Genomic DNA, 11,102 nt, shown 5'->3' with positions numbered 1-11,102 from the left:
ACACAGATTCAATTGTATATATTTGTTTATATGTATCAACTATACCTGTTTATATAACACAATGCCAGATCTATATAAAAATTTATAGTGTATAAGACAATATAATAGTGTTTATATAAAAATAAATATAAAGTAAAAAACACATATAAATAAAAAATAAACACATATAAATATATATATTTTTCTGTATTTAAATACAATAGGAAGAAATAATTAAACAAGTATTTTTGCCTAGGAATATTATGCAATATTGTGATTTTTACAAAACATACTTGAGATTCGCGCAATTAAAATTTAATAGAATTTAATAATGATCCTACAAATCTTATATATATGCTGATGTAATGTACTAAAAAATTTATCAATGAAAAATCAGTGGAAAAAGACTTTCTAATTATAAATATTTTAAATGCCAACAATTTTTACAATATAAAAATACTGAAAATAGAGATAGAAAATAGAGAAAATATAGATGGAAATATACAATAAATAATAATTTAAATAATAATACAATTAACTTATCGCGTACATCGATTTTCAATCATATATATTGTAACATATATGTTTTATATTTATTCGAAAACAAATATGAATCTGAAAGTAATTAAATATGATTTAATAGTGGAAGTGGAATTAAATGCCTATCCCTCGAACGATGGAAAGGCAGTGTATAAAAATTACATCACAACAATTATATCTGTCGTTATTTGCGTATAGCAAATCTTACAAGTCGAGTTATGATTTGCATATCGTAATTTGGTGTGGTGTACACAATTAAGTACTTTCGCATAAGCGGTGTACTAAATACATATAAATATTTAAATAATATGTTCTGCCATATTTATATATATCCAACATGAATTACATACATATACATATAATATTCCCTATAGTTTGACATTTTAAATAATAACAATCATGTACATCGATGTGATAAGCGTACGGCATGAGTGAACTTACAGATACAGGAATGTATATCGTATGAGAAACGTGGAGACGATTATTGTTCTTGACAGTCTGTTTTGCGAAGGGCCGTGAACTTCTTTACGGTATATTTTCGAGACAACCTTTGATGTGCTGCCAAGCTTGAAGACCCTATAACAACGAAAAATAATAATTATTACCAAGAAATATTGTAAAGCAAATCTATAAAATAATTTAATAAATAATTTAATTCTAATTTAATATATAATTTAATTTATATTATTGTTTTATTATTTAATTTGTATTATATTATATTATTTATATATTTAATTATATTATATTATATAATTTAATATTTAATTTAATATCGACCTTCCTAGCTAGTTTAAATTGTAGAACGCAATAAGCTGCCAAAGTCTCTTTGAGATCGATGACTTTTTGATGCTGGAACCTTTCGATATCCATCATGGCTTTAATAGAGAAAGACCTGTAAAACAATTTATTAATATTTACAAAATTATTAATATTTACAAATATTGATTGAGATAATATTTAGGAATATAATTTTTACTTTAGATCTTCGTCCACTTGTTTTACAGTTTCATCATGCTGCGCGATTCGCTGCTCTAGCTGAAGAATTTTCAATTCGCGAACCTCCTCCGTGTCCACGGAACCGAATAAGCGTGACATTAAACCAGCCTTACCTTGAAAATGAAACTTGCTATTTCCGAGAATTTACATATAGATTAAACTCGAATATTGTACTCAAACATAGTTATTCCAATACCTTGCATGACTTTATCTTTTTGTTCAAACGTGGCAGTCAAGGCCTCGTGCGCCTCATCCTTAGCTAATTGCAAAGCTTCTCTACGTCTAACAACAGCCTGCAATGCCGACGCACCGAAAAGCCATTCTTTCAATTGATCAGCTATAAGCTCTTCCTCTTCAAGAGTGGTATCTATTGTCGCCGCTAACGAGTCCAAGTAATGACCCGATTTCTAAGAAAAACAAACTGTAATGCGGTATTTTGCAAACTTAGACTGCGTTATTTTTCTTTCTATCAAACTGCGTTTTTACTTTCATGTTTTATGTTAATGCATAAAAGATAGATGTTTTTAACTAATAGATACTATCTAAATTTATTTTTTATAATAAGAAATACCTGCAATTCATCGCCCATTCCTTTCTCTATGGCACTCCATTCGCTAAAGACACGCCCGTAATTTGCGTGTAATTTATACAGACTATGTTGCTTCTCGACGAGTCGTGCGCGCACTCGTAGAAGATTACACAAATTATTCTGCAAGAAAAACATTGAAAAACCGATAACACATCGTAATTAAACTATTATCTATATGAGCAAAACAATTCTCAAGTCAAAATAGCTATTTATCATTCGTTGTTAAAAAATCATGCAAGTTTAAGTTACAATAAAATATATAGTATTCGAAGATATTATTCCAATTTGCATACCTGTAATTCAATTCCATAATTTTTTATAGTTTCAAACCGTTTATCCGGTTTTCTTAATCGTACCGCTACGCTAAGCGCTTTCAATTTCGACTCTGCTATCTGCAGATACCCTATGTGTGCAAGAAATAATAAACACAATTAAACAATACATTTTTTAAACCACTAATTCAATATTTAATAATTTTTTTGTTATCTGAAGAAAAAAAAATTACCTGTTTCCTTAACACTTTCTCTCCAACCGTCTTTCTGCTGAAGAAATCCCATGAAATGTTCATCGCGCGAAAGTATAGGATGTGAGGCAACTCTTACAAGAAAATTCTGTAAAAAATATTTTTGTAACTTTTTAGCAGCATGCAATATTTATCTTTCACACCGTTGCAATCACAAATCAGAAACGTACCTCGAGTCCAGCTCTTCTGCGATCAACGAAGTCGGGATCGAACGTATCAGTCGTAACTTTCTGCCAAGCGTAGAGAACCTTTTTTTCCGGTAACGGCGGTAACACGATGTAGGGATAAGAAATCTCTAGATAAGCGCGAAGCAATTCAAATTCGGTATATCGCCGCCATAACGAGCTTACTCTAGTTAGCGCGTTTTTAAAATCTGGGTCAGTGACTCTGTAAAAAAAAAGAAAAGAAAGAAGTCAAAGATCGGACAACAGTATTTCTTAAATAAAATTCGTATCAATTTGAAACAAACTTCACAATTCTTATTTTCACTTTTTTACTCACTTTGTTTCAATGAGGTATACCGTGTAGAATTCTCTTAGATTAAGCGCCCTATTTGCTCTCTTCTCAGCCTCCACTATTGAGATCTCCATGTGGTCGAGCAGGCAGTCCTGAAATATGTCACAATATAACACTTTATCTTCGATCATTCGCGCATATTTGAGAGACACTGTTTTTGTCATCCATCTGTGCCCTTATCATCCGTACGGGACGTCACGATTTTGACGAAGCATACGTTAGAACGCAACAGCTGTGCTCACAAACTCTCACTATACACAGCGCTATAGTGAGGAGATCGAGGGGAAAGTAGAATACGAGTCACTGACACCGATTGAGGGACGCTGCGCGGTGCTCCGACGATCGCTGCGCGACATACATTCGTCCGTTTGTGATTCAATTAAAATTAAATCAATTAACTAGCGTCACTGCGTCTGTCGAATCTAGCGAGCACTTGCTCGGGAAATTCCTCCCCGAAGTAGTCGGAGCGCACCGTAACTCCACGGGGACGTTACGTCCGAAAAGACGGACCGCGAGGATGAGAGAACGACGTATCGATTTGCCACAGACGAATGCGTGTGAAAAAAACAAGCCAAGGCCCTTTACCTCTTTCCGCGTCTCCATGTTGGCGGTCATGTTGGCGTTTGCCTCCCTCTGATAGTTGCCGTTCTGAAAGACCTCTTCCATGGTTTCACGTAACCGCGTTGCCTGCAACTACCTACGGACCCAGCCAGCGGGACTCCAATTTGGCCTTTCGCATCACGTCGGGTCGCCCGACACCGACCTGCTACCACCACTGTCGTATCGACACTGCCGCCTGCCGTGTCGCAGGACCGTAAGGCGGGCTGTGTAACACGCTGCGCACAATCGCGGCAATCCAATCGAGAACCGGTTCCACACAAGGCGCGATATGTCACAGTACGGATTGTGACCAATTATGCACACCATAGGAATATAATCAAAATTAACATTTACAAATCGTAGAAAAGATAATCGATACGAAAAACGCTCGAGGATATTTATCGTTATCCATACACGGATAGGTTTGGTCAATGAGAGTCCGAATGCAGTATTACGATATGCGGAATAAAGTGAAAAAGATCTTTGTACGTTGGCTACGCTGATGCTGATGTTTCTCTCTAGAAGAATCTTCGGCCGATCAGTCGCAGGTTCTCGTTGCGTCGCGTCGCGCGTTGCATATAGAAAGAATGGAGGAGGATAATAATAAAATACATAATTTCATTATACTTTTTATGTTGCAACAAAATTACATTTTTATTCGTTATTGTTATATTTATAATAAAAAATTATGATAAATACAATTAGCAATTGAACGGAGAATTAACTGTTGATGATTGATGCTGCTTTATATTTTTCTATCTATTTTCTATCGAGGAACTTTTATCGATGAACAACTACTAGTACTTTTCACATTATACATTTTTTATGTTGCACATTGTGTACAGAAGAAATAAAGAAAAAAATATTAAAAATAATGAAATAATTTCATTACATTCTCTGCATCAAAATAATATTTCTTTTTGTTTTCTATTGTACTTATAACAAAAGATTAGATTACAGACAAATGATTGGAATTATTGCAAAGAGAAAAAGTTTAAATTTTGAAGTATTTCAGTCCTGAAATATACTTAAAATACATTTTCTTTATTATATATTGTACACATTGTATGATCATACAGTTTTACTTATTGCATTATCTATATACATATGTATATAGATGCGAGCGAATTGGGTCATATATATTTACTAGATGAGCATGCATATTTACATAATGGGAGGAATTGCGCAAATATAAAATAATGATTATTAAAATGACGATTATTAGAATGACGATTATTAAAAATGCGTAAGGACGAAAAAGTATTTACACACTTCTCAAATTATGGAAAGAAAACGATGAAATAAACGTAAGATATATCTAAAGAAATGTGTCATATAATATCTTTCGGTTTGTCATCTTGTGTCTTTTTTCGAGGTAGAATAACAACCAAAAATGCGGATACTGCAAAATTAAATTAGAAATGTTTAAAAGTTATTTTATATACATGTAAAAATTATACTGAACGTAGAAATCACTACTTAATCACAACTTAATGGGTGAATATTTTTCTTACCTAAAGAGGCAGAACCAATCATGACGAATGGTCCTAAGCATGATAAATTGAATAAAACGGGAAACAATAAGTTCCCGATTACTGCGCCAATTCTTCCCATCATCATCGTTATGCTAACTGCCATGGTTCTAAAACGAGAAAAAAAAGAACAGAAATTAAACAGTACATAACAAAATAATAAGATAATGTAATATGTACTTATCTATTTAATATTTTATATTATTAATATTTATTAATAATATAATTAATAATAAAGTTTCCATACCTTAGGCATGTAGGAAAGTTATCGACGATAATATTGATAACAGTTGCTCCGCCTATACTCGACATGGCAACAAATACTGAAGACAATCCGAGAATACCATTGGTATTTTCAGCCCAATATAACGAACCACAACATGCAGCAGCGACAATAAAACAAATTGCTGCAAGAATGAAATAGTTATACAATTATTATTATAATGATGTATTTTTTATATATAAATAATTATTTATTATAATACAAGAATCATATTGGATATATTCTTTATTTTATAATAAAATTAAATTAATTTAATTAATTAAATTATATTAATTATAAATAATTATAAATAAAATTACTATTTTTCACTATATTATTTTATACATATCTTACCCATTAACTTCTTTTTTCCAACCACGGTAATCAAAGTACCAGCTAAAGTATATCCAATAACACCTGTCATGGCAATGACAATAGAATTGATGAAGACTCTAGAATTCAATTCCGCCTAAAATGACATATATATTATTCTCATTTTTCCCATCTAAATTTAATTTTTATTTTTGATTTATTAATTATAGCGACTCACTGGAACGCATGTTACGGTAGAATTGCTCGTCTTGTTGGCGTATTGCGTGGAATTAAGATAGGATTGTTCTTGACCTAACATATAACAAAATGAAGGTTGCAGACCCGACACGCGAGTGTCGGCCGCCATAATAGTACTCTTGTAACTTTCAATCATTGCAAATAGCTGCGGCATCCAAAGACGAAGTGAGTTTGACCTGCACAGTTGTAATCAGTGTTAATTGAACTCTCATAAATTTCGTTTATTTGATAACTTTATTTTTTTAGAATTAAAATTAAACGGGACAAAAGATGATTGAACTGACCCTATCGTTGCTCCAAGTTGTATCATTGATATAAGTATCAATTTAAAGATATTGGGTCGCAAGAAAAGTGGTTTCATTTGCTTCCAACAGGTATGCAGCTTATCCTGCATACGTTCCCCGGTTGATTCGACGGAATATTCGTCTCCCAGACTCTTTATCTGTCAATTAATAATAAACAAATCAAAAAATAATAAACAAAACAATATTGTTAACAAACTACTATTACTATCGTATTACCGATTTCTTTTTTAATTCTGTAGTTGTTTGATTTCTCCAATTTTATTTTTTATAATTTTATGATTTTATAATTTTATTTTTTTATAATTTTGCCGCATACATATTCTTTTTAAGTTTCTTCACAATCTTTGCTTTTTTTTATATTTTGACTGGTATGTATCTATTTTGCATTTTACTTACTCTCAGAGACACTCTATATATACCTTTTACACTCATCTATTTTTCTTTATATTCATCTAACTTAGTGATAACAAGTTTATATAGCAAGTTTATAATAGCAACGCAATAAGATATTAAGTTATGATAATAAGTGCTGTGATATGACATTTTGTAATCATGCAGTATGTATATTTCAACAACATTGTTAAAATGACTCAATGAGAGTCGCGAATAATATTTACGTAACTCAATTGTTGACTTAAAACTGTTTGCATCAACGAACAGTTCGATGAAGAAACGTAATTTCATGACAATTTTATTTTTTATTGGCAATATAATTAAAATTCAAATTATTTTAAACCAACATATCTTATTATTTACTACCGGATATGTTTCAGGATCCTTTCCAGTATTGAGTGAGTAAATTTTCTTGAAGACACACAGTGCCTCATCGTGTCGACCCTTCAGGATGAGAAAACGCGGACTTTCTGGGAAAGCGAAAAGAGCGGCGCATGCTAAAAACTCCGGAAGCGAACAAATCGCTAAGAAAACCCTCCAGGAGTTAATCTCTATTGTATCGCTTAAGAATGTAACGTACCACTTTTGAGGTATCACGAGCCAAGCTATACCTGTGAATTAAAAAAAGAAAAATCAGTAAATTATTCAAGTTTAATATAAAACGTAAGCAATTAAAAAAAAAATTATATCAATAAAATATCAAATAAAATATTGTGTGCCTTCTATTTACTCTTTTATTATAAATCTAAAAATTAATTTTCATCTTTTTCATATTTATATAAATTCCATAATGTTAGCATCGTGTATATTGTAGTATTGAACGCACCATCGGTTTAAAACGCGACGTCTCATAATTTAACCTGTGGCGATTTTTAGATAAGTTATGTCAAGGCTACACTTACATGGCAGGGAAATATTTCCAAGCGAAAAGAATACGCCAAGCCACATATACGACCTCGATCGATGTATTTCGTTATGTATCTCTGCCAAGTACGACATAAGTGCTGCATATGGACCTGATATTCTGCAATTTGTTGATTTTAATGTTAATTGTTATAAAATAATAATAAACAGTTGAAAGAAATATTTACAGAAATTATTACAGAATTTTAAGTACTAAATGTCTATATGAAATAAATTCAAATAATTATACCAATCATTACACCAACCACGTGCCACTATTTTCAGCGGACTTACAATGTAGCGGTTTTATAACAATTCGATAATCAAATTTTAAATATCGATTAAAATCCTCGATTATTCGTCTCAACGAGAAATACACATAAAGTATTAATGACACTAAAAATATCCAATTTTTTTTTTTAATACACATATGATGTATGATGATGTGATATAACATTACGATTTAACATTAATTTAATATTACGATTTGTAATGATCATTACATATATGTAATGATAAATCGTAATGTTATATCACATCATACATATATGTAATGATAAATCGTAATGTTATATCACATCGACTGGTAATTTCAACTTACATCATACCATCGAAAAATTTGAATGTTATTAACAGCCAAGATCTATGCGAGAAACACGTCGCTATACTTAGTAGACCGGTAAGCAGGTAACCATAGAACATTATTTTCTTACGTCCAAACATGTCGGTCATACAACCCCAGAAAAACACTGTAGAGATCATTCCTGCAAACAAATCGATCAGTTAATTGATTCTGCCTTCGCAGCAACTGGATTTTCCGCCAATTACATATTGAGATAAAAAAAGTTGTGAGAAATATGCAGAAACGATAAAACATTTGCATTTAAAAGTAATATCGCTTTTTATGTTTGCAGCATGAATTTATAAAATTAATGATTATTTGATAGGCACACGCCCAGGGGCCTCCTAGCTATAAAAAACTGAAGATTTCGACTGACATTATTGAAGATAAAAATACTTTCTGTTTTCGACTGATATTATTGAAGATAAAAATATTTTTTGTTTAGCAAGAAATTAATTCTAATTGGAATCGTGAAACTGAGATGGAAATTTACATAATGCAAATACAACAGTTTCTTTCCTGAGTGGCCTTTTATCATCTCTGAGCATAATGTTAAATTTATATTTAAATTACTTTATATATTATTTTTTTAGTAAAACTTAAAAATACCAAGAAATTTAAATATTCTGTTTTTTTCTATTGATCCGTGATGCATTTTTTTCACAGAACATCAAGTTTATTTATAAATTTTATTATTGCATATAATTTTTTAGGCATTAAAAAGTAATTCACTTTATTAAGAATATTATATTCACAAATATTATTATGTATCTAATTACTTTTATGTTATATTATTATTTTCGAATTGACAGATGGCACGGAAGGATTGCAAATTATTGGTTCATTCATGTTGATTCAAAGTTTTCTCAATATCATTGTCATATTGCAAGGAGAGCCCCATGATGGCTGTACCTTGGGGCTAAAAATCCATTAATCCGTTACTAGTTGTTAAAAATCGGATCGAAAGCGATCGTTGATAGCTAGGTTGAAAAAATAATCGACCGATCGATTTGGAATTTGCAAATAATAAAATGATACGGTATTTACCGTGAATTCGCGTTTGCCCTCACTATTGTCTACAACAAATCGACAGTGTACATCGCACGATAATCATAGAGTGCTCTTAGTGTGCCAAATCTCCAGGGCTCTCATCGAGCTCTTTGGCACCTGTAATAAAGCGTTGTTATGCAATTGTTAAGCGAATCGAGATACTACCTGCAAATGCCATCGAGTTTAGTAGGCCTTTGTCGAACATTGTTAGCTGGAGGTCACATTCGGCGGATGGTAGCACGTAAGACATCGCTGATGACGAGAAAATACTGGAGAAGCTGGCCGGCAGTACTGCCAGCAGCAGCAAATAATTAAATTTTCCATATCCTGGCGAAAACATTTTAATGTATGCATAAAATTAATAATGTAAAATTTTTAATGCATCAAATATTACAATTAATATATCTAAGATCATCAACAACTTTATCGTTGTATTATTGATACATATCATCATCAGATTCAACAATATTTAAGCAATTATATGTATTAATAAAAATTCAGCCATGAATTTTGTATTAATTATTATAAATTTTAGTTTATTATAAATTCTTAAAGTTTCATTTAAATTAGATACATATTGTTCCAATTTAAAAATCATTTTTCAAAAATAAAATACAGTAGTAAGAATTATTAAATAAATAATATTGTACAGAAATAAAGTGCTTGTTAAATGAATGATGTTGTATAATATTATTAAGATTTGTTGTAAATGTATATAATGCAAGCTTTATTTACCTGTTGCTATTATTGCCTGTTCGAAGTCCGCTGGACCAGAATCATCAAAGTTTGTTTCCTCACCTAAAGCGGAAACAGCGATTAAGTATGATAAATCTTGACGACAGAATTGCTTCGGATTTAACTAATATAGATAAAACTAAATTAACACCTGACATATGACGCATACGTCTGTATCTAAACGACCTATACATTGTAAGTAAATTAACTAGTCGTCTAAAAATCATTTTTCTTGCCACTTATCATCAAACACAATCACATTAGCAACTGTAATCGCGCATGTACGATCGACGTCTGCCCTATTACTGAATAAATATCCATCCGAACTTATTGTGAAAAACTGTCAATATTATCACGACTTGAATCGCTGCTAATGTTACATTCAAAACAGAATTTATTATTTTCATCCATTAATATTATTCGAAGCCGTATACGATAACTCATTATTATAACTCGTTTACTTAAGGATGTATCGTACTTATCTTTATAATTTTTATATTTACAATGGAAAAATTATAAGAAAGCTTATAGATTATTCTAAATCGTTTTAAAAATAATAAAAAGTTTAATAATGGTTTAAAACCTAAATAAAAAATTACTTAGAAAATAAATAAAAGTGCGTTCTAATAAAAATTAAGAAATTAAGTAATTAAGAAAGCAAATAATTAAAAAATAATCTTAAGAAAAATCTCAATTTTTTTTATAAGTTCTTTTATAAGTTCTTAACTAATCAAAATTATTTATGTAAAGTTTTATTGCGATGCAGAAATTAATTCTGTAAATAAAAATTTAATTTTATTTATACAACCTCGTTTTGTTTGTATTCTTAATAAAAATTTAATTTTTATTTACAGAACAATTAATCTCTGTATCGCAATGAAATTTTACAATGATCTTAAATGATCTTAAACATTTAAAGTACTTGTACAAAAAAAATTGAAATTTTTATTATTTCTATTATTCTTATTATTTTTTAATTGAATTTCT

The 11,102-nt window shown here is 30.7% G+C and overlaps 2 protein-coding genes across 3 annotated transcripts; both read right to left on the bottom strand.

Moving 5' to 3' along the window:
• Nucleotides 1–150: 150 nt before the first annotated feature.
• LOC105433801 (sorting nexin-4) lies at nt 151–3,956 on the bottom strand. Its single transcript, XM_011649244.3, has 10 exons — nt 3,729–3,956; nt 3,129–3,235; nt 2,798–3,014; nt 2,610–2,715; nt 2,398–2,507; nt 2,087–2,224; nt 1,712–1,922; nt 1,496–1,628; nt 1,297–1,411; nt 151–1,095 (listed from the first exon to the last, which is right to left on the bottom strand). Exons 1-10 carry the CDS (start codon nt 3,807–3,809, stop codon nt 1,045–1,047), a joined length of 1,269 nt encoding a protein of 422 aa, XP_011647546.1. The 5' UTR covers nt 3,810–3,956; the 3' UTR covers nt 151–1,044.
• A 403-nt stretch (nt 3,957–4,359) lies between these two features.
• LOC105433802 (synaptic vesicle glycoprotein 2B) lies at nt 4,360–10,434 on the bottom strand. Of its 2 annotated transcripts, XM_011649245.3 has the most exons (12): nt 10,267–10,434; nt 10,116–10,178; nt 9,546–9,707; nt 8,310–8,472; nt 7,708–7,829; nt 7,172–7,416; nt 6,392–6,549; nt 6,088–6,283; nt 5,892–6,006; nt 5,523–5,682; nt 5,258–5,385; nt 4,360–5,145 (listed from the first exon to the last, which is right to left on the bottom strand). In XM_011649245.3, exons 1-12 carry the CDS (start codon nt 10,340–10,342, stop codon nt 5,075–5,077), a joined length of 1,659 nt encoding a protein of 552 aa, XP_011647547.2. In that variant the 5' UTR covers nt 10,343–10,434; the 3' UTR covers nt 4,360–5,074. The 2 variants fall into 2 exon arrangements, with proteins under 2 accessions (XP_011647547.2, XP_088937077.1); XM_089080951.1 differs by lacking the exons at nt 10,116–10,178; nt 10,267–10,434 and adding an exon at nt 9,378–9,406 and having other exon boundaries at nt 9,546–9,631.
• Between the last annotated feature and the right edge of the window lie 668 nt (nt 10,435–11,102).

The sequence above is a fragment of the Pogonomyrmex barbatus genome, unplaced genomic scaffold (genome assembly GCF_055798465.1).
Source record: "Pogonomyrmex barbatus isolate J1 unplaced genomic scaffold, ASM5579846v1 scaffold4, whole genome shotgun sequence".
Lineage (NCBI taxonomy): Eukaryota > Metazoa > Arthropoda > Insecta > Hymenoptera > Formicidae > Pogonomyrmex > Pogonomyrmex barbatus.
This window is presented reverse-complemented; position numbering and strand designations above follow the sequence as displayed.